General features: G+C 40.5%; 1 protein-coding gene across 1 annotated transcript in view; it reads right to left on the bottom strand.

The window, feature by feature from the left end:
- The window catches only part of nt5dc1 (5'-nucleotidase domain containing 1), a 706,882-nt gene that overhangs the window by 39,926 nt on the left and 642,334 nt on the right, over positions 1-24,622 (bottom strand). The window contains exons 10-11 of the mRNA XM_068025581.1: positions 23,869-24,033; positions 10,963-11,131 (exon numbers count right to left, since the gene is read on the bottom strand). Coding sequence (XP_067881682.1) covers positions 10,963-11,131; positions 23,869-24,033 — 334 coding nt within the window. The remainder of the gene's footprint in view (positions 1-10,962; positions 11,132-23,868; positions 24,034-24,622) is intronic.

Raw genomic sequence — 24,622 nt, 5'->3', positions numbered from 1 at the left:
GCAGCTGCAGGAGACGTTTAAGAAGTACAGTTAAAAATTCTGAACAGGCATGTCAGAACAAGAAAATCATGCAGACTTTTCATTTTACTGAAACATTTCCAAAAACTCAGAGGTGCGAAGAATTAATAGCAAAATGCTGAGACCACAGTTGTACAGAAAATAATGGTGCTGGCCTGCAACAATGGAATCTAACATTTTAAGAAACTTAAGTAGAGGATAGTGATCTCTCTCCTGTCAACGTATAATAGTTAAGATGATGAGCAAATCTGAAATCTTTTATACAAAACTGGGACTGGAAATTACAATGGTAAGTTAGGAATGTGTAGCCAGTGGTGATGAAATACTCTAGTTATCTTTGTACGCCCAAGAAATGTATCTCTGTTAAGTTGGCCAGGCATTTCTCAGTCTGCAACTATAAAAACAATAGTCCTGCAGCTCTTCAATTGGGAATTCTCACGTTTGCTGAGTGAGGTGAAAGTTGTGGATATGAGTTTTCTTTTGGCATGTATTTATTCCTAACCACCTACAGAATGGTAAAAATGCACCTTTTGTGGGCTATAGTTTGGTTCATGATTTAAATGCTTTCTTCTAAATTTTCAGGTCATATTTCAAAGGTTTCCTTTTGGTTCATCACAATTAATATAAACAGTTAATTCTCTTTTCCTCAGTGGTGTCGCATCTTGCGACAACTAGCAATTTTGTATGTTTGGAGGTCAGTCGATAGAAAGCTTATTGATGATTGATGTCTGAAATAAAGGAATTTTCATGGTTATTTCACATTGATAATTTCTGGAAGAAGTGTGTGCTCCAGATTCTGTGGGACCAAAGCAGCAGACATTGACCCCACAATGACCATTATCTTGTGTGTCTGACGAACAGTTGGCAAACTGCTCACTGACCAGCCAACATAGAATCATAGAAATGTTACAGCACAGAAGGAGCCCATTCGGCCTGTTGCGTCTGTGCTGGATCTCTGAAGGAGCAATTCACCTACTGCCACTCCCCTGCCTTCTCCCCATAGCCTTGAACATTCTTCCTTTTCAGATGACAATCCAATTCCCTCTTGAATGCCTCGATTGAACCTGCCTCCATCACACTCTCAGGCAGTGCATTCCGGATCCTAAACGTTCTGTGTGAAGAAGCTTTTCCTTGTGTCGCTGTTGCTTATTTTGTCAATTACAACATTCCACCAATGGGAACAGTTTCTCCCAATCGACTCTGTCCAGACCCCTCATGATTTTGAGTAGCTCTTATCAAATCTCCTCTCAACCTTCTCTTCTCCAAGGAAAACAGTCACAACTTCTCCAATCTATCTATGTAACTGAAGTCCCTCATTCCTGGAACCATTCTGTGTATCTTTTCTGCACCCTCTCTAATGCCTTCACATCCTTCCTAAAGTGTGGTGCCCAGAACTGGGCACAATACTTCAGTTGAAGCTGAACCAGAGTTGTTCTACAAGTTTAACATAAAGTTCTTGCTTTTGTGCTCTATGCTCCTATTAATAAAGCCCAGGATACTGTATGCTTCATTAACCACTCTCTCAATCTATCCTGTCACCTTCAATGATTTATCCACATATACACCCAGGTCCCTCTGCTCCTGCACCCCCTTTAGAATTATACCCTTTACTTTATATTGTCTCTCCGTGTTGTTTCTACCAAAATGAATCACTTCACGCTTCTCTGCATTAAATTTCATCTGCCACTTGTTCGCCTATTCTACCAACCTTTCCATGTCCTTTTTAAGTTCACTATCCTCCTCGCAGTTCACAATACTTCCAAGTTTTGTATCATCAGTGAAGATCATTTTCTCTGCAGGCAATTGGCCAGGGCTGAGGCCTGGACCTTAACTGAAATGACTGTTGTTCTGGGTTCAATTCAGTGTCCAGATTGGTTAGTGATACGGGGACTGGGGTCAAGGAAATTCCTTCCCCTTGGCCTCAGCCCCTCTGTTGGCACAGCTGTTTAAAGGCAGATAGAAGTTCTGCCCATGACTGGCCATGTGCAAATTGGCAGGACTTTGAACAGAAATCTGGCATCCCCAGGTTTTGCCAGAGATCTTGCCTCTGAGGGTTTTTGGCTGTTGTGTTTTTCCCTTCACATCAGCATTTCCAGGGATAGCCTTTATATTGTGAACATTAGTGCTATTGTTCCTTTGATAATAATTGATTGACAGTCCTTTCTTCAAAGGAATTATAAAACACAAAACATTTTCAGAGTCCACAGTTCTTTGTAGTGCTGAAATATATTTGGTTCTCTGCAAGGATCAATCATAATTGGGGTCGATTTTCACTCTCATTTTGATGGCTCTGAGCAACATTTCATCGACAGGCTAACCCATACATTTTCAGTGATGGAGATCAGCCTGCCAAATTGAAAGCCAGGGCTTTGCCAGTGAGAACATCTCGAGGTTAATGGTCTTGTGACAGAAATGGTCCATTGGTAGTTGGGGGAGGGGCATTCCTATTTCTGGGGATTTAATTGTCACACAATATGAACTTATGAACTATAAAATAAACTTACGAAATAAACCTGAAATGGGCATTTTTCCTGTAAAACAAAATGGACTTAACAGATCAGGTGACTTTTCTTTCCTGCCAATACACGTGAAACTGCAAGAACCCTGAGCTAATTTTCATGTCTGAACATGTCTCGGCAAAGTCCTTAAATTACAAACAATCTTTCTAGACTTATCTTTCATAAGTCATTAAGATGCAAACGGCCCTTTCTGGTAATGGCTGCATCTTTCCAACCAATAGGGTTAACAGAACTGTGGCCAACATTTTGACTCCAAGCTTGAACGCCAGAGAATAGGTGTGAAAAGCTCTACTTTATCAGAATGGTAAGCGATTGAGTGACATCCGAACCTCAGTGTCTGACCAACATCCAAACTCCAGTGTCTGACCATAGCCGAACCATCAGAAAATATTTATGAATTCAATGGAAGAGAAATTCTGGTCATATAACAGAAACTAGAGGGTGAATTTCATGCTCTCCCCCGTGGAGGGTTTGGAGGCGATGAGTGCATATAATCGGGTGGGATGGTGGCGAGGGCAACACAGGCACCTTCCTGCTTCTGCCAAAATTAAGTCTAGGGCAGGAAGGTCTGTGAACGGCCTTCCTGCCCTGCTGCCAATTGAGGCCCTTAATTGGGCAATTAATGCCCTATTAAAGGCCTCTTCCTGCCATCGCTGCAATTAGCCGAGAGGCAGGTGGTCCTATCGCTGCATGGGAAGCGTGGCACAAAAAACTGTGAGGGCTGCCTTAGGCTCCGGTGGGTGGGACAGGACCTCATTAAAAGGCATTTTGTGCCTGGACAAGGAACTTGGCATGAGGAAGGGAAGGAACCACTGACAGCCACCTCTCTGCTCTTGCTACTGACCCCCACTCTCCTGTGATTCCCCCACCCCGTGAGACCCCTCCCCCCCTGACCTACCTGCAGCCTGTGTCCAGCACCACTCCTGGGCCCTGGGTAGGTGCTCCACCAGCAGCAGCCACCGCCTCCATGGACACTGCTCAGTTAAAGAGCTGCCAGCCTCTGATTGGCTTGCAGCTCTCAGAGGGCAGGACTTCTGACACCAGTGTCCTTGATCCCGTGGAAGGCCAGACTCGAGACCCCTGTCACACGGATAAAATCCCAGCCTGCGTTTCTGATAAGGAGTTTTAATAAAGGTATATTCTGGGCAGACAAAGAAAGAGAGAAACATCTTTGCCATTGAAGAGAAAGGATCCTGCCTAACATCACCAGCTTCTAAGCTACATATAGGCAGAAACTGGATCCGGCCTTAAACTCCCCACTTGAGAAATTGTACCAGGGTTTCGCCATGGAACTTTGACTGGAATATAACAAGAGAAATCTGCAACTTCGCATCTGTCCTTCTAAATCTCCCAAGTTTTTTGTTCAGTGAACAAAGGAAAAGATTACAGGCCTGCACTGTATCAAGTCTTCACCACGGGGAAAAACAAGTGTAACAGAGAACTCTTAAAGTCATAAGATCAAAACGCATGTTACTTTATAATCTCTATCTTTTCTTAAGTGTGTGTGTATTGGTATGTGAGGGAGAGTGGGTGTGGTTGCATATATTTCAGGTGTTGTACAATAAACATTTATCTTTCTTTTAAAACTTTGAGAAATCCTGTAACTTATCTGTTCTTGACAAGAACAGACAAGTTACAACATTCAGGGGTTAAAAAAAACACTGTCTTCAGTCAGTCAAGAGGTGGAAAAGGGGGAGCCATCCCTTTCATCTGTCACCTGTCTGTAACAAATGGCATATGTTTTCTTCCCAGGATGAGCATGTAGAAGTTCCTGACTCAGAGAAATCAACATGAATATTCATCAACTTCACCCAATGGATAATGGCCCAGGGAAGTGTCCATTTTTAAAAACTCAACAGGCTTGGCCAATACTTGAATTTTAGCTCAGATAAAACGAATGCTTCTTCTTTTACCAATTTTCTCCCTTTCTCTCCTGATGTCATGAACTCTTTGAAAGAGTATAAGTTCCATGGGTGCTAGACATCCTCTGATACTCTGCCTAATTGACGAGTGAATACTGACTGGCTATTTAACTGCAAGCAGCATCACTGCCATTGCTGATTAGCTCTCATCCATTGTTGACAGATCCCACTGCTAGCCAAAATCACAGTATAGCAAATCAGCACTGCTGATCTTCCCTGTCTTAATGGGGAGGTGCTGAAGTGAATTGTAGGATTACAACTGCCACCCTGGATAAGATTATTTAAATTAACACAGACTGAGAATGAAACCTGGGGATCTTCATGTTTATTATTGCTTAGGTCATCACAGAATTGTGGAAATTTGCAGTACATGACACTATATGGCCTAGGCCAGCTTTCAAAAAGAGTTCTGATGAAAGGTCACAGACCTGAACCATTAACTCTGCTTTTCTCTCCACAAATGTTGCCTGACCTGCCAAGTATTTCCAGTATTTTCTGTTTTTGTTCCAACTAAATCATTTAGTTGCATTTCTTTGTCATTTCCACTAGCTTTTAAAAATTTTCTTTTTCACATATTTATCTATTTCCTTTTTAACACCTTTCATGGACTCTGCTTCAGCATTGGGAGACCCGAGTCTTTTTCAGGTTTAGAGCTCATTTGAATCTAGCTGGCCAATCTGACTCCCACCTTGAGCACTGTGCAGCCCCTCCCTGAGCTGCTTAAAGGTTTTGAAGCAGAAGTAAAATGAAAATTACCTAATTCCAATGGAAAGGTTTGTGCAAAAATCTAGCAAGGTAAATAGCTAACACATTTCAATGATCTGAGTACCTGCAGGTGAAAGGCTTTTGAAACAGTGCTTCCAGCGTGCCAGCATCGGAAGGCCTCAATTTTCTTCAGGTTGTGGGGAAGCGGCATATTGACTGACTCAAGGTCAGGCCTGGGTGGAGATGGTGGGATCAAGTCATGAGGTAAGTCCTTTTACCATGCACATCAGAAACTTATGACATACATAGGACTCCAAATGCCATAGTAGGACTCAGCACTGGCGGACCGTGCTGCAGCTGCCAGTCCAGCCATAAAGGAGCCCAGTAGGTAAGTTGTAATTTATTGTTGTGGGACTCGGAGGTGGAGTGCCCCTCTGGGCTCCACAAAAACAACCTTGGCAATGATCGCACCGAGTCCTCTCCCAACCATGAACAGTAACTCCAGGAGTGACCATATTCTGGATCACGCGACTAGCTGGGCCACTCGATATTACAGCAGTCTGCAGCCAGGGCATTCTCTGCCCGCCATGTGTTAGCCTTATGTTAATGAAGCTTGGTCCTCAAAATGGATAAGGTCACCTATTGAATATCAGCTCGCCTGTTGCCTGAAAACCGCACAGAGGGAGAATCTACCCTCAGATCCTACAGTTGGCATGGAAGTCAGATTTTGATATCCACGCAGCCTCCCACCTGAAACAGGCAGGCAAAGTGATCGGCCCCTCATTGCATAGGCAAGAGGCCTCAATAATGGCATGACCAAATTTTGGATGACGTGTTGTTCGGGTGTCCTTGGGGTGCAGGATGATAGACCTTGAAACTGGGCCTTGTTGTGCTGGTTTTATGACTGTAAAATGGGCACAATGAAATCCAATTCTATCCATGTATACTCTTGACTTACTGTGTGTGTTATGGGAGATCAAATATATGTTATGTAAATTTAGTTACTGTACTGATACTGGGCATCACACTTTAGGAAGGATGTGAAGGCTTTGGAGGAGGTTCAGAAAAGATTTACGAGAATGGTTCCAGGGATGAGGGACTTCAGTTAGCTGGGTAGATTGGAGAAGCTGGGGTCGTTTTCCTTAGCGAAGGTTGACAGATTTGGTAGAAGTGTACAAAATCATGAGGGGTCTGGACCAGGGGTCTGCAACCTGCAGCTCCAGAGCAGCATGCAGCTCTTTAACATCTCATTTGCAGCTCCCAACCTTTTCCGGTTGGATTGCATTAACATGACAAAAGCCTAAAAAAATTAAGTCAAAAAAAGTAAGAACTGTGTTTTATTGTGGGGATAAAAGGCTAATAATTATGCAACACTTTATGGTTTCAAATGATTATTTCAACAAGAAACATTATCGTTCTCCAAATAAATCTGTTCTAATGGTTATAGATATTGCCTGTGATTCAAAGAATCGGTTTTATGGTTGCAACCATTAGTGTTTCTAATATAGTTGAGATAATAAATTATTCTGAATGTGCTATTCGAAGCTTTTTTTTCACGAGTATCAATAGCCGGCAAAATTGTCTGAATTCTATACGTTAAAGTTAGTTTTAGAACACAATAATTTTGAGTTAGGTCTATTTTAATTTTGATTTTTTTTTCTATTGATGCATAAATTTAATGCATGTATTTTATTTATTATATATGCGAATTATGCATTCTACGAGAGACACTTGGCAATTTGTCATGTATTTGCTTTAGAAATGCTGAATTTTCATCTTGCGAGTCCCAATAGTTTTTATTTCAGGCAATTTTATTCTTAAATAAAGGCTCTTCAGGTAAAAAAGGTTGCAGACCTCTGGTCTAGGCAGAGTAGATATTAAGAAATTGTTTCCATTGGCAGATAGGTCGAGAACCAAAGGACACTGATTTAAGGGAGTTGGCAAAAGAACCGAAAGCAACATGAAGAAAAACTTCTGTTACGCAGCAAGTGTTTAGGATCTGGAATGCACTACCTGATAGTATGGTTGAGGCTGATTCAATTGTGGCTTTGAAAATGGAATTGGATAAGCACTTGAAGAGAAAAAAATGTGCTGGGCTGTGGGGAACAGATAGGGGAGCGGGACTCACTCAACTGCTTTTGCAAGGAGCTGGCACAGACTCGCTGGGCTGAATGGCTTCCTTCTTTGCTGAACTATTTTATGATATCTTACTTTTGTCTTTTATTTCAGCTGAGAATAATCAGGATATAGCAGTTTTAACCTGTATGCAGTGGCCACATAATGGAGAAATTTCCTGCCTGCTGAGACAACAGAAGATTGTGGTTATAACTTAAATCTGTGTTCTCTGATTGTGGTAGACATCCCAAGTATTGTCCAGAAAGCAACTTATAATTCAGGGTTAGTTCTTCCACCTTAACTATTCACATCCTTGAATAGAAGAGATTAAAGACGTGGCTTTGCTTTATAAAAAAGTCTGTTTATGAAAACCACAGGCAAACCATGAACACAATAGCAAAAAAAGGGTAAATTGTAATAGCCACCAAATGCAAAGGGTGCGTAGATGCCAATGCAAATCCAACACCTCCACATCAGGCCCGTTGACTGATGCTGTCAACAAAATCACCCAATGGGTGCTCTGGTTTCATCTGAAACTCAGAGCTCAAATGTCTGCATGTGTTCAATAAATAATGGAAAGTTACATCACCAGGTTAGTGTAAAGGTGATCTGGTGAAACAGCATTTAATGCCACTCCACTTAAATTATGCTAGCAATCTTTTACTGTTATTGGCAGCAGTATCAATTGTATTAAGTTGTATACTTCAAATGTTGCATTGCTGATGTATTATTTTGTTTCTTTATTTGTGCAAAACATTTTTTTTTCTAAAATGACATTCTACAAATCATTATGCTGAACATTTAAGGACAGTAGAAAAATCACACACACCGCAACTGAAACATGTTTCTATTTAAAGCAGTCATAGAAAAGATGTAGTTTAACAATAGTACCATATGTGAAAGAAACAAATGCACCATAAACAATAAAATATTTAATCATTAAAGGTAAAAAAAAAATGGGTGCAGGAATAGGCCATACAGCCCGTTGAGTCTGCTCTGCTATTCAATAAGATGATTTTCTATCTCAACACCTTGCCACCCTATCTCCATATCTTTTGATTCCCTTACTGTCCAAAAATCTATCAATTACAGCTTTCAACATACTCAACAGCCGAGCATCCACAACTCTCTGGGATAGAGAATTCCAAAGATTCAGAACTGACTGAGTGAAGAAATTTCTTTTCCTCTCAGTCCTAAATGGCCGACCCGATATCTTGAGACCGTGATCCCTAGTTCTAGACCCTCCCGCCAGGAGAAACATCCTCTCAGCATTTACTCTGTCAAGCCCTTTAAGAATTTTAAATGTTTCAATATGATCATCTCTTATTCTTTTAAACTCCGGAGAATATAGGCCCATTCCACTCAATCTCTCTTCATAGGACAAACCTCTCATCCCTGTATCAATCGAGTAAATCTTTGTTACACTCCCTCTAAGATAAGAAGACCAAAACTGTACACAATGCTCCAGGTGTGGTCTCATCAATGTCCTATACAATTGCAGCAAGACTTCCATACTCTTAAATTCCAACACACTTGCACTAAAAGCTAATATGTATCATTTGCCTTCCTAATTACTTGCTGTGTCTGCATGCTAACTTTCTGTGATTCATGTACAAGGACACCCAAATCCCTGTGGATACCAATATTTACTAATCTCTCACCATTCAAAAAATATTCTGCTTTTCCATTGTTCCACATGATACTCCATCTGCCACCTTCTTGCCCACTCAGTTAACTTGTCGAAAACTGTCTGCAGTCTCTTTGCATCCTCCTCATAGCTTACTTTCCCACATAGCTTTGTATTTTTATTTTATTTAGAGATACAGCACTGAAACAGGCCCTTCGGCCCACCGAGTCTGTGCCGACCAACAACCACCCATTTATCCTACATTAATCCCATAATCCCTACCACATTCCCATCATTCTCTTACCACCTACCTACACTACGGGAAATTTATAATGGCCAATTTACCTATCAACCTGCAAGTCTTTGGCTGTGGGAGGAAACTGGAGCACCCAGCGGAAACCCACGCGGTCACAGGGAGAACTTGCCAACTCCATACAGGCAGTACCCAGAACTGAACCCGGGTCGCTGGAGCTGTGAGGCTGTGGTGCTAGCCACTGCGCCGCCCTTATGATGATCAGTAAACTAGGATATATTACACTCGGTCTCCTCATATGATTCATTGATATAAATTACAAATAGCTGAGGCCCAAGCACTGATATTTATGGAACCCCATTAGTTACAACTTGCCAACCTGAAACTGATCCATTTATTCCAACATACACTGTTTCCCCCTTATCTACCCTGCTAGCTAAACCCTCATAAAACTCTAACAGCCTTGTCAAGCCATAATTTCCCTTTCATAAACCCATGTTGACGTTGCCTAATCATATCAGGACTTTCTAAGCACTCTGTTACTACGTCCTAATAATCGATTCTGGCCTTTTTTCTACTACTGATGTCAGGCTAACTGACCTGTAGTTTCTTATTTTCTCTCTCCCTCTTTTCTTGAATAGTGAGGTAACATTTGCTATTTTCCAAACCACAGAGACCATTCTAAAATCTAGGGAGTTCCAGAAAAACAGCATTCTTTGTAGCCACCTATTTTAAAACCCAAGAATGAAGGCCATCAGGTCTAGGGGATTTGCTGAATTTTAGTCCCATGAATTTCTCCAGTACCTTTCCTTTAATAATATTAATTACTTTAAGTTCCTCATTCTCACTAGACCCTTGGTTCACCATATTTCCAGTATGCTTTTTGTGTCTTGTACTCTGAAGACAGATATAAAATGTTCGCTTAATGCCTCTGCCAGTTCCTCATTCCCCATTATAATTTCTCCTGTCTCTGCTTCTAATGGACTCACATTTATTTTTGTTAATCTCTTCCTTTTCAGATACTTGTAGAAGCTCTTACAATCTGTTTTTATACTTCTTGCTAGTTTGCTCTCATATTCTATATTCTCCCTCTTAGTCAATTTCTTGGTCATCGTTTGCTGATTTCTAAAAAGCTCTCATTCCTCAGGCTTACTATTCATGTTGGCATCATTGTAAGCTAATCCTCTTGAAATCTAATACTATCCTTAACTTCTCAAAGAAAAGTATGTTTGTTTAGAATTATTAATTCTTTAAATGTTAGCCATTGCTCATCTAACATTCTTTTAATCTAATGTCCTAATCTACCTTGGCCAACTCGCCCCTCATACCTACATTATTGGCCTTATTTAAATTTAAGACCCTAGTTTTGGACATAACCATAACAACCTCAAACTCAACATGAAATTCTATTGCATTATGATCACTCTTTCCCAGATGATCCTTTAATAAATGATTACTAATTAACCCTGTCTTATTACACAACATTAGATCTAAAATAGCCTATTCCCTAGATGGTTCCTCAACATATTGATCTAGAAAACTGTCTTGAATGCATGAACTCATCCTCCAAACTACTTTTGCCAATTTGGTTTGACCAGCTACATGAAGCTTATAATCCCCCATGATTATTGCATTACCATTGTTACATGCTTCTCTAATTTGCTGACTTACGCTCTGTCCAACATGGTAACTACTGTTAGGGTTCCTATAAACTACTCCCACCAGTCTTTACTGTCATTTGTATTTCTTAGCTCCAACCATACTGATTCTGCAATAACCTGTTGTTACTCTTTTCTTTCTTACCTGCTATAGCCTGCAGGCTGGGAATAGCGATGGTGCTGTAAGTGTTAATGTTGCTGGTGCACCATGTGTGCACCTGAGTTTCATCTTCACCCTCCAGCCCTGTGACACCATCCACAAAATAGGAGCCCCATTGTTCCGACACCACAGGCCAAATCATCTGCCTCTGGCTCTGGAAAAAAGGAAGACGACAGATGAGAGGATGAAGGAGTTATGAGATAATAAAGTATGATTGTCATGTTCTGGGGGCTTTCCAACATTTTTTTTCCACAGATAGAATTTAGAAAAAGAGTTACTTTAAATGCTGCATTTTAAAGTATAAGCACATCCTTGCAAGTTTAAAAGACATGGGGTCTGAGACAATATGCAGTTAATATGCTAATGTACTAGCTTTGAAGTTGGTTCCAACAGACTGTAAATAATAAACAAATCATTAGCTTGTCTTGGTAAAACAATATAAACCTCACACCCATTGTGTTGAAGAGTTGCTGGTCTTGGGAGCTTGGCAGGAGGCCTGTCAGACCTTTGTCTTCTGTCTGCAAACAGCTAGGGATAATTCAGAGAGCTGTGAAGTAGGAAGGCCCAGAAAAAGGTTCCAAGAAGGCAACAGCTTTAAGAGAATTAGACGTCTTAAATTTTGTTTAAGTCAAGCAAGACGACCCATTGATTTGGCGATGTACAGAATGTACCTTATTTTTCTATTACTATATGAAGACAAGTTGACCCAATAAGTGCATCAGAATGTAACTGTTGCTCTGTATGTTCACTTGCTGTAAAATAAAATGCAAACGCCACATGAAGTCCTGTGACATTGATCACAAGTCGTGGGAGTCAGTTGCCAGCGCTCGCCAGAGCTGGCGGGCAGCCATAAAGGCGGGGCTAAGGTGTGGCGAGTCGAAGAGACTTAGCAGTTGGCAGGAAAAAAGACAGAGGCGCAAGGGGAGAGCCAACTGTGTAACAACCCCGACAAACAGATTTTTCTGCAGCACCTGCGGAAGAGCCTGTCACTCTAGAATTGGCCTTTAGAGCCACTCCAGGCGCTGCTCCACACACCACTGACCACCTCCAGGCGCTTACCCATTGTCTCTCGAGGTAAGGAGGCAAAAGAATGTAAAATGAGGCAGATTTGCATCAAGCCTATCCACCTTTGGGGAGATTGAAGAAGTGGATATGCCAAAATGTGACTATCTGGTTCATGAAGCAAGAGGATATCACTGTCACATCTCTGGTGTGATCATACAACTAGATATAGGGCAGTGTGAGTCTACTGTCATAAAATTAAGATGCTCAGACTGCAAAAAGGACTGAAATGCCACTGACCATGAGATGGTATCTGCAGCTGACCGAATTTGTGAAAAAGGCCTATTGTGCTGTATGATTCTACAAAGAGTTTAGATCATGCTTAACCATGAGACTGAAGCTCAACTAATTTACACTTTTAAATAAAGCTTAATAAACACAAAAACACAAGAATTAGGAGCATAAGTAGACCATATGGCCAATCGAGCCTGCTCCACGATTCAAAACGATCATGGCTGATCTTAGGATTGAACTCCACTTTCCCACCCACGCCCCAGATCCCTTGATTGCCTGAGAGACCAAAAATCTGTCCATCCCAGCCTTAAATGTATTCAATGATGGAGCATCCAGAACCCTCTGGGGTAGAGAATTCCAAAGATTCACAACCCTCTGAAGAAATTTCTCCTCATCTCAGTCCTAATTGATCGGCCCTTATACTGAGACTGTGCCCGCATGTTTTAGATTCCCCGACCAGTGGAAATAATCTCAGTGTCTACCCTATACAGCCCCTTTAGAATCTTATATGTTTCAAGAGATCACCTCTCATTCTTCTAAACTCCAGAGAATACAGGCCCAATTTACCTAGCCTCTCATCATAGGACAACCCCCCTCATCCCAGGGACCAATCTGGTGAACCTTCCCTGCACTGCCTTCAGTGCAAGTATATCCTTTCTTAAATGTGGAGAACAAAACTGCACACAGTACTCCAGATGTGGTCTCACCAAAACCTGTACCATTGTAGCAATACTTCTTTATTTCTGTACTCCAATCCCCTTGCAATAAAGGCCAACATGACATTTGCCTTAAATAAAAACAAGAAATGCTGGAATCACTCAGCAGGTCTAGCAGCATCTGTGGAAAGAGAAGCAGAGTTAACGTTTCGGGTCAGTGACCCTTCTTCGGAACTTACAACATGACATTTGCCTTCCTAATTGCTTGTTGTACCTGCATGCTAACTTTCTGCATTTCTTGTACAAGCACACCCAAGTCTCTTTGAACATCAATACTTACAAGTTTCACACTTTAAAAAAAAAATTCTGTTTTTCTATTCTTATGACCAAAGTGCATAACTGCACATTTCTCTACGTGATACTCCATCTGCCATCTTGTTGCCCACTCACTTAACCTGTCTATATTTCTTTGCAACCTCTCTGTGTCATCCCCACAGCTTACCTTTCCACCTAGCTTTGTATCATCAGCAAAACTAGATACATTACTCTCTTTGTCTTCATCTAAGTCATTAATATAGATTGTAAATAGCTGAGGCCCCAGCACAGATCCTTGCGGCACTCCACTATTTATTGCCTGCCAACTTGAAAATACCCTGTTTATGCCCACTCGTTGCTTCCTGTCTGTTAACCAATCATCTTTTTTTTATTCATTCATGGGATGTGGGCATCGCTGGCTAGGCCAACATTTATTGTTCATCCCTAATTGCCCTTCAGAATGTGGTGGTGAGCTGCCTTCTTGAACCACTGTAGTCCCTGTGTGGTGTAGGTACACCAACAGTGCTGTTAGGAAGGGAGTTCTAGGATTTTGACCCAGTGACAGTGAAGGAACGGCGACATAGTTCCAAGTCAGGATGGTGTGTGGCTTGGAGGGGAACTTGCAGGTGGTGGTGTTCCCATGCATCTGCTGTCCTTGTTCATCTAGGTGGTAGAGGTCGCGGGTTTGGAAGGTGCTGTCTAAGGAGCTTTGGTGAGTTGCTGCAGTGCATCTGGTAGACGGTACACACTGCTGCCACTGTGTGTCGGTGGTGGAAGGAGTGAATGTTTGTTGATGGAGTGCCAATCAAGTGGGCTGCTTTGTCCTGGATGGACAGTTGGAGCTGCACCCATCCAGGCAAGTGGAGAGTATTCCATCACATGCTTGACTTTTGCCTTGTAGATGGTGGACAGGCTTTGGGGAGTCAGGGGATGAGTTACTTGCCACAGGGTTCTGAGTCTCTGACCTGCTCTTGCATTTATATGGCTACTCCAGTTCAGCTTCTGGTCAATGGTAACCACCAGGATGTTGATAGTGGGGGATTCAGCAATCATAATGTCGTTGAATGTCAAGGGAAAATGGTTAGATTCTCTCTTGTTGGAAATGGTCATTGCCTGGCACATGTATGGCGTGAATGTTACTTGCCACTATCAGCCCAAGCCTGGATATTGTCCAGGTCTTGCTGCATTTCTACACAGACTGCTTCAGTGTCTGAGGAGTCGTTACTGGTGCTGAACATTGTGTAATCATCAGCGAACATCCCCACTTCTGACCTTATAATTTAAGGAAGGTGATTCATGAAGCAGCTGAAGGTGGTTGGAGAGTTTTCCCTCTGATTCCCATTGACTCCAGTTTTGCTCGGGCTCCTTGATGTCATACCCAGTCAAATGCTGCCTTGGTGTCAAAGGTAGTCTATCCATAATAATATATTACCCCCAACTCCATGAGCTGTTATCTTGTCTATTAACCTTTTGTGTGGCACCTTAGCGAATGCCTTTTGGAAATCCAGGTATACTACATCTATTGGTTCCCCTTTATCTACCCTGCTAGTTATATCCTCAAAAAACTCTAATAAATTTGTCAAACAGGATTTCCCTTTAATAAAAACCATGTTGACTTGTTCTAATCATACTGTGCTTTTCTAAGTGCATTGTTAAGACTTTCTTAATGGTAGATTCCAGCATTTTCCCAACAACTGATGTTAGGCTAACCGGCCTGTAGTTCCCTGTTTTCTCTCTGCCTCCTTTCTTGAAAAGCAGTGTAACATTTGCCAAGTTCCAATCTAATGTGACCTTGTCCTATCAACACCTTCTCTTTTGTTATCTCTTGCTTCACCCCTACTTTACTTGCTTAAAATCTTTTACATTTCTAATATTTGTCAGTTCTGAAGAAGGGTCACTGACCTGAAACGTTAACTCTGCTTCTCTCTCTACAGATGCTGCCTGACCTGCTGAGTATTTCCAGCATTTCTTGCTTTTATTTCCAACCTAATGGGACCGTTCCCGAATCAAGGAATTTTGGAAAATCATAGCTAGCGCATCCAGCATCTCTGCAGCTATCTCTTTTAGAACTCTACGAGGGTGTAAGCCATCTGGTCCTAGAGAATTATCAGACTTTCATCCCTTAAGTTTCTCCAATACTTTTTCTCTGCTGATATGATTTTCCTTAATTTCCTTACTGTTTTAGCCCCTGGGTTACTGTCTATTTCTGGCATGGAACTTGTATCTTCTACTCTGAAGACAGACACAAAATATTTGTTCAATGCCTCTGCCATTTCCTCATTCCCCCATTCCCCATGATAATTTCTCCTGTCTGTCCTTCTAAGGGACCAATATTTACTTTAGCTACTATCTTCATTTTGATATACTTATAAAAGCTTTTACAATCTGTTTTTTTATATTCCTGGCTGGTTTACTCTCATTCTATTTTTTCCTTTATCATCAACTTTTTGGTGGCCCTTTGCTAGTTTCTAAAACACTCCCAATCCTCAGATTTGTGACTCTTTTTTAAGTCTTTTTAAAAATCCAATACTAATAAAGTTTAATATATCCGAATGAAAGAGAAGTTTGCCTGAAACCTACATCAGAGCTATCTAAAGAAACAGGGTTTGGAAGAGTAGTGGCATCGCCTAATGTTGAGAGGCGTGAAAGTTAATTAATATAAAGTATGGAAATCTAAACAAAGTTTACTGTTTTAAAGCTAGATTGACATCCTTCCATCTATGAAAGATGATGGATATGCAGCAAACAATCCATTTAGGTGGGGTGTCTTCTCTTGGTGCACCTTTGCTGATGGCTGTGAAGGCTAATCCTTGAGAGGCAATTCTGCCACAAGTGCTGCAAGTGAAGGTGCTAAGTGACGCTGTGAGTTGTTGTTTTCAGCATTGGTGCCTTTTGCTAAGCTGCTGTAGCCACTGGTCATCATGGTAGTGCACACCAGTCCACAGGATGTGTCACCATTTCCCTTTTCACCACCTAGTGACTCCCAGGTGCGAGAGTCACCATTTAGAGCCTTCATGTCATGATTGCAAGCATCCTCGAAGTGGAGCTTTGGGTGCTCCACTGGTCACCTGGCCCCAGGTACCTCACCATACAGAAAGTCCTTTTAAAATGTTTAAAAGCAATTACCAGTTTAAAAGCAATTCTTCGTGTTATACTCATCTGTGACTGCTATCCACAACAGAATTGTGATATAGGAAGTGCAGAAAATAGGAAGTGTATGCCAGATACAAAACTTTCAATAAGAGATAGATTGACCATCTTTGACATAGACTACTTCTGGGATGCATTCTTTATATTATTATCTCTGTTGTCGGAAGGGTATGGGTGCCAATTTCTGGGCTTGCATATGAAATCCGAACCAGGGATTGGGCAGTTAGTTCTCAAGGATTGGTACTGATAAAGATAACAATTCTTGATTTGGACAATAACCAACGAAGAAAGCAGAAAGTATCTAGAGATTGTCACTTATGAGTAGGTCTTCAGGTGTGGAAAATTTGGTGCTGGCATAGCAAATGCTTTAAAAATGAACTGTGTTCCAGTAGGGAGTCAACACCTCTTGGAGACAGAACACATCTAAGGACAGAACACTGTGAAAAGAAAATGAATTGTATCATTAAGTGTAATTTTAAATATTATGACAAAGTGTGCCAATGCAATTAGTTTCTTTTTTCTGAAAATGAGACACTGATTTGGGTCTACCTATGCTACAAGTCATTCTTGTCAAAGGACTGACCTGTTACCAGGTCTCTGGCAAAGCTCCCTGCAAACAAATGAACCCCAAATCATTGAAAATGGATCTCTTCTGAACAACTGGACAAAAATAGTGACATACAAAATGTACTGTTTTCATGTACTATTCTTTGAATAGGGCCTCTACATGTAATACAGCGAAGTCATTTACAAGATTTCTGAACATTTTTTGAGTATTACACAGCTAAAAATAATTACAAAAATCATTTAAAAGAAAATCAACCAGAAGATTAATATGGTACATTTATGCAACAAGTATATGAATATTGCTGGGTGTTAAACTTGTGTGTTTTAGTAGGGAACAGGAGTTCTGTGTAATATTATACAGGATTTCACTGACAGGTCTCAAATTGTTAGCTCAGCGTATGTGGGATTTTCTTTGTGGCACAACTCAGTGGGAAATATATAAAGGTATTTAAAGTATGCGACTGAAAATAATGGAGACTTCTACTGTTTCCATCTAAGTAGGGATAAATGAAGTTAAACCCATAAAAGAAACCATCTGAAAAAACTGGGCCTCTCAAAGTAATTATTTTTGCTAACTCTGAAAACTGATCTGTCAAATGCTTATAATTCCTAATGAATGACATTCGCTGTATATATGATTATCTTTCTTTGTAAATTTAAAAGGACAGTATCATTGTGGTTTTCCAACTCATTCGAATACATTTACAAACAGAAGTGGTGTAATGGCAATCAGTGATGTACTGACATTACTGCATTGCCAAGTAAACAGTGTTGAAATTGTACTCATTTTCATGTTTATTTTAACGCTAAGTCTGCTAGCAGCTCCAAGGAAAAACGTGTCTCCCTGGACCAGCCTTTGCTTAAAGCTTTCAGCTCAAAAACTGTGCACTGTGATGTAAACTTAAACACCGAAAATAAACATCTAAAGCACTTTTGTTCATCCTGTTGTCTTTTTTACCTCTTCTCCATTTGTTGGATGGAAAGAGAACATTGAGATGTAGCACCAGAAACCCTTGAGCTAAATTTTTCGAATTGACATCTTAACACTGGCACTGACCTGTTAAAAACAATTTTTCTTAATTTATACATTCATGGGATATCAGCATTGCTGGAAAGGCCAGTATTTGTTGCCGATGCCTAATTGTCCTTGAGAAGATGGCAGTGAGCCATCTTCTTGAACTGCTGCAGTTCACGTGGTATAGGTACGTCCACAGTGTTGTTACAGAGGTGTTCCAGGATTTTGACCCAGCGACAGTGAAGGAAAGACGATATAGTTCCAAGTCAGGGTTGTGTGTGATTTGGAGGGGAACTTGCAGGTGGTGGTGTTCCCATGCATTTGCTGCCCTTGTCCTTCTAGGTGGTAGAGGTCGCGGGTTTGGAAGGTGCTGTCGAAGGAGCACTGGCAAGTTACTGCAGTGCATCTTGTAGATGGTACATACTATAGAAGGAGTGAATGTGTAGGATAGGGTGTCGATCAAGCGGGCTGCTTTGTCCTGAATGGTGTTGAGCTTTTTGAGTGTTGTTGGATCTGCACTCATCCAGGCATGTAGAGAGTATTCCATTACACTCCTGACTTGTTGTGCCAAGAAGATGGTGGACAGGCTTTGGGGAGACAGGAGGTGAGTTACTTACTGCAGAATTCCCAGCCTGCTTTTCTAGCCACAATATTTATAGGGCTGATCCAGTTAAGTTTCTGGTCAATGGTAATGCCCAGGATCTTGATGGTAGGGGATTCAGCAATGGTAATGCCATTGAATTTAAGGGGCAGATGGTTAGATTTTCTCTTGTTGAAGATGGTCATTGCCTGGCATTTGTCCGGTGCGAATGTTACTTGCCACTTATCAACCCAAGCCTGAATGTTGTTCAGGTCTTGCTGCATGTGGACACGGATTGCTTCAGTATCTGAGTAATTGTGCATGGTACTGAAAACTGTGCAGTCATCAGAGATCATCGCACTATGATGGAAGGAAGGTCATTGATGAAGCAGCTGAAGATGGTTGGGCCTAGGACACTACCCTGAGGAACTTCTGCAGCGATGTCCAGGGGCTGAGATGATTAGCCTCCAACAATGACAATCATCTTCCTTTGTGCTAGGTATGACTCCAACCAGTGTCAAGAGCTTTCCTCCTGATTTTCATTGACTTTAATTTTGCTAGAGCTCTTTGATACCAGTCGGTCAAGTGCTGCCTTGATGTCACCCCACCTCTGGAATGCAATTGTTTCATTCATGTTTGGATCAAGGCTGTAATGAGGTCTGGAGCTGAGTGTCCTTGCTGGAAACCAAACTGAGCATCAATTAGCAGGTTATTGCTGTGTTACTCCCACTTGATAGCGTTACAAAAGTGCCTCTGTGTTTTGTTAAATATATTTTTTGAGGATTCATTTTTGAAAGATTGATGAAATGTTAAACTTTGGGGTTTTCAAAGGAGGTCACGTAAAGGCCACTTGACTTTGGAAAAAAACATCCCCGGAAAAGTTTTTAAAAGGAGCAGAGAGGTCTTGTGAGGAAAATAAGCCTTTTTGGGAAACCACCTGACTTCTGGCAGCAACAAGAAGCTATTCTGGGAAACCACCTGACTTCCAGCTCAACAAACAACAGAGAACTTTGGACACCTGTAGAAGTTGTTTACAAACTGACAGGTGAAGACTGATGGAAGTCAAAAGGTTGACCTCCTGCTGTCGGTTTTGCTTTTGAATTGTTTTGAGTTGGGTTGAACTGTATAAAAAGGGAGAGAACTTCCAAGGAGAGAAGACCACAACCCAGCTCAGCTTTCCAGAACCTCTCTAAAGACCCTGGGAAGTCCATTGCATGAACCTATCTCATCTTCTGGCTTTGAGAAAAGCCTGCTAAATTAATTCTCAATGCCGCCTGAAAAGAGCTATTCTAAAAGATCCCATCTACATGTACTCGGAGGCCAGACTGTATGCCAGTTTTGGAACACAACATATCTCATCTACTGCTTCTTCAAGAATGAGCAAGTATCCAGCCTGTTTTTTGTTTGTAACAGAGCTCTAAAAACAAATCCCTTTATTTTTCCGGTTAACCGGTGTACGTGTGTGTGTGTGTGAGTGTGAAGGGCTAAGGTAAAAAGGGAACTTTAATATTTCAGTCTGTGTGTTTATGCTTTACTTCATTATTGGTTAAGACTTGTTTTACAATAAACTGATAATTTTGATGTTTATTAAAGAAACCTGGTCAGTTTGTTTTATTCTAGGATAAAAATAGAGTCGATGATTGACCGTATCGGTAAGTGGGCCAAAGTTTAAATATATGTTGTGAGCCGTGCAGAAGTGGAACTAGAATAGATAGTGCACTCCTTCAGCCTTGGTCGTAACAATAGCATTGTCGGCAATACCTTCCATCACTTTGCTTATGATTACGACTAGACTGATGGGGCAGGAATTGGCCAGATTGGATTTGTCCTGCTTTTTATGGAAAGCACATACCTGGGCAATTTTCCACATTGTCAGGCAGGTGCCAGTGTTGTAACTGTACTGGAAACAAGCACATTTACTCTGGTGTTATAATTCTGACTAGAACACCAAGGCTAGAATGTTCCTAGGAAAATTTTATAGCCATGAGTTAAATACTAGCAGCTCTTGTAGTACACTTAAGGACAGCGGACTGACTGCCTGACCACATTTCTCAAATATTGTACAGCTGAACATTGGCGTGGACAAGACCGATTACATCGAGTTCTGGCAGGGACCACACTGACCACATTTAATTCACTGGTCTGCATGCTATCTTATTGTACAGTTGAAGAGCAGAAGATGGACTTTTCCACAATTTGTCAACCAGGCTGCACCCCATAAATTGTTCTCAAGTATTTTCTTTTACAGCCAATGTTAAACTAACTAGTCTAGATTACCTGGTCCACACCTCACTCCTTTCACAAAACCAGGATAATACTCTTTACATCCTTCAGTTCTCCACTGTCCTGTTTTACTGTTGTAATATTGTATCATTGGACATAAATTGAGTTTGTAGAACACTGACGTTGCTGATGCACAAGCATGGCTGAGCTACTGTGAGAATGGCACTCTTCCAGTGCTTTAAGTTAAGAAACCAAGAAATAGACTAAATACACCTCAAAAGAAAGAAAACACACAGATATGCCAGCAGGCAGACACTTCTCTTGGGATGGATGCTTTCACTTAACTTTGTGAAGTGAAATTCTTGGTGTGAAGCCTTGCTTACTTAATGCAGATCAGAAAATCGGGTATGGCAGTCAACACACCCTATTCATGGCATTGCCAATTTTCTGATCATTCAGTTTGTATTGCTTCTTTTTGTCCTCATTTTAGGATACTGTTCTTGGCAATGATTTGGACATTGCCTCTGGATGGACAATTGAGTCCCTTTTTGTCCAATGTAAGAAAAACTAAATTTCTATGACTGACATAATGCTGTCCTGAATGCTATTTTCCATAACTTGATATTCAAGTTAGCCTCATAAAGCTGCCAAAGAAGCTATGGTACTATCTTCCCATTGGATTAACATGACTCTAAGCTATATACAGATTTGAAAAAAATAGTTTAATTAGCTGACACCTGTCTCATAAATGTGGCACACATTCTTCAGGGGATAAATGAGGATCAGGAAATACTTGAAGGTTTAAGAAAATTCTTTATATCATTTTGCAGAAATGAAAGTTTCTGCAAAATTCCAGTTCCTTTTTTAAGCTCTGGAATTTATAAAAAAGATGAAGTAACCCCAAGGAATTAAATTTAGCCAAGGCACCTGCATGTGCCTTAGAGTCCTCAAAACATTATAGAATATATAGACATCTGCTTAATATTTCTGCATGTCCAATAAATCCATGATACGTGGGAATAGGGGGATAGAGAATATTGTTCTAATGCTAATATGGTGTCATGCAGGCCCTCACCTGCCAAGAATGAGGCATATTAATTTTGTCATATGAACATTGATTTTAAACTGTTGCTGGAGGGAAGAAAGGACTTGTTAAAAAATCACCAGACACTTGGCTGAAAAAACATTTGCATACTAACAGACAGTGCTTGTGGAGACAAAGGCCTTATCCACTTATCCTAAAATAGACTTTGATCACCAGGTATTGTGTGTAAGAAGAGACATTCCAGGGTCGGCTAAGACAAGAGAATCCACAAACACAGACGTGGTTACACCAGCTAGTCACATGACTAACCTGCTGGGAAACCTGGATTCTTTTGAATTGTACAAACAGTTTGAACTGAGAAAGACAGCTTGCTCCTGGCGTGAGAAGACCTTTCCTGTCTGTGAACAAGGTTTAAGAAGAATTTTAGGCCCCAATGAAAAGCAAGATCTACCTACAATCAAGGACTCTACAGTGAGCTCGAAGAACAGTAACCAAAACCATCTTCAGATATTGCCTCAAACTTTTCCATTTTATTTCTTCTGTCTCTATCTGCATGGGTGAATCACGTATGCATTCTAGAGTGGGCGCATCGCGTATCTGTAGGAATTAACTGAATTAGAGTTTAAGTTTAATAAAGTTCAACCTTTTTTCTTTAAACCTAAGAAAACCAGTTCGGCTAATTTATTTGCCTTAGAATGATTCACTAAGGGGGAGCTAAAATAAAGTCTAAAATTAAACCCTGTTATGCCAAAGACCATGTGAAGGCTGAGAGGGAACCCTAGACCCCTTTCTCACCTGGCTGTACCAATGGGTTAGGAAAAGGTCCATGATTCAGCAAGTTGTACAAGGTCTGTGAAAGTAATGGGCTGATGGGTCAAATGGCCTTTCCTTATAATATGTTTTCTTATGTTCTTGTAGCTTTCACACTGTTATTAAGAAATACTCAATGAACACAGTTAACAGCCACCTTTGCAGACATCAAAAGTACTTGTGTCATTACAAATGACATTCAATGAATTTAACATAATCACTACAACCTTATTGGCTGCTAGTTGTCAAGAATTAATATGATCAGAACAAATTATAATCCTTTGTCACATGAAGAGTTTTGAACTTTCTGTTTGTTGTGTAGTAAAATAGAAAAAAATGCACTTACATACCATCTTTTTACACACCTCAGAAACTGCTCAAAGTTTTTCACAATTATGTAATGGCTGTTTTTATGTAGGCAAATGCAATATACAGCAAGGCCACACAAATATCAATGAGATGAATGACCAGCTACTTAACTTTTGGTGATGTTGGCTGAGGGACAAGTATTGGTTAGAACTCATTCCTCTTCTTCACATTACTACCATGTGATCGCTAATATCCACATAAACAATACGATTAGGCAAATGAGTACTAATATCTAAGCCCAAGACAGCAACCGCAACAATGCAGTGCTAAGCAAAAATCATTAAAAGGTGGATTGTGCAGAAAGAGGATTTTGGTTTCATTAATATTTCTGTTGCTGCTTTATGAAGGGAACTGTCCACTAGCAATATGATACAATGCTCAAACTCACTGCAGTTCAAACCTTTGATTTCTATCAGAGACAGCCTTTCATCCTCTCCACCATGCCAGATTTGCACTTCAGGGATGAAGACAAACTATTCAAGTAAAGCTTCAGTGATGTAGAGAGAGTTTATTTTACTGAAAGACAACATTTCCATACATATGATTAAAACACAACCTTGCTTAAGAACAGCTTGGGATAAAATTAATATACCATGGAAATCTCTTCTTTAAACAAAATGTATAGGTTTGCATGGATTATCTTGCTATGCTGTATTCTTGTACACATGACCAAACAATTTACACGATTTGTGCCAATGCTTGTTTTAAGAGTTTGCAGCAACAAAGTTAGTCGAATCATCATTCACATTTGCTGCAATTGGGAATAGGATAAATATAATACCTTTTATTATCTTTAAACGCAAACAGGTCCTTTTCATTTATTTGTGCCAACTGATTATAATAGACAGTTGTTATGAATACTTACTTCATATTTTCCTTTCTTCTCTAATGGCTCAGAGTCCTTTCTGTCTGTTGTAACTTGTTGGCTGGCTTCAACTTCTAGCTCTTCCAGCACGAGGACTGTTTCACAATTATTGTAGCTGTGAGCAGGAAATATATCCGAGCGCATACTGTCACCAAAGTAAACAACCTGTGGATTAAACAGCAGACATTGCACTAAGTTCTTTCAAGACTGAAAGCACACCAAAGGCGGGGGTCAAAGACATTTATAAAATGCAAATATAAAGAAAGAGGAGAAAACAAAAAGGCACTTATTTTCAGATTACTGATCAAGACACACAATGTCACTCTTTCTAGTAGAAACTTGAGCAGTTTTCAGTGGCTTGCCATGAAGGAGACTTATATGGCCTGTTAATTTTAATTCTTGAAATATTTTTCTGCATTTGTCTAATAAGCTTTATAAAATGTTATCTTCTTAAATTCCAGTCAGACTTCAGTTAATAGCCTGCTAATCACGTGTTAAAAAATTGAATATCCACCAAATATGTGATCACAGAAGATTTATGAAGTTAACACTTTGTTTCTTATTTTACTGTTACTGAGTGCAAATTAATTTAATAGGGATTACAATAAAATATGGTAATTGGAAAAATTGTTCGGTACCTCTAAATTAGAGGGGTTGTTGTACTGCTGGAATTGGAAAAGGGTAAACAGCACTTCTTTGAGTTATCACAAAAGCAAGCTTGTGATTCCGTTTTAAGGATAATAGTTGGGTGTTG

The sequence above is a fragment of the Heterodontus francisci genome, chromosome 3 (genome assembly GCF_036365525.1).
Source record: "Heterodontus francisci isolate sHetFra1 chromosome 3, sHetFra1.hap1, whole genome shotgun sequence".
In the NCBI taxonomy this organism is placed as follows: Eukaryota; Metazoa; Chordata; class Chondrichthyes; order Heterodontiformes; family Heterodontidae; genus Heterodontus; species Heterodontus francisci.
This window is presented reverse-complemented; position numbering and strand designations above follow the sequence as displayed.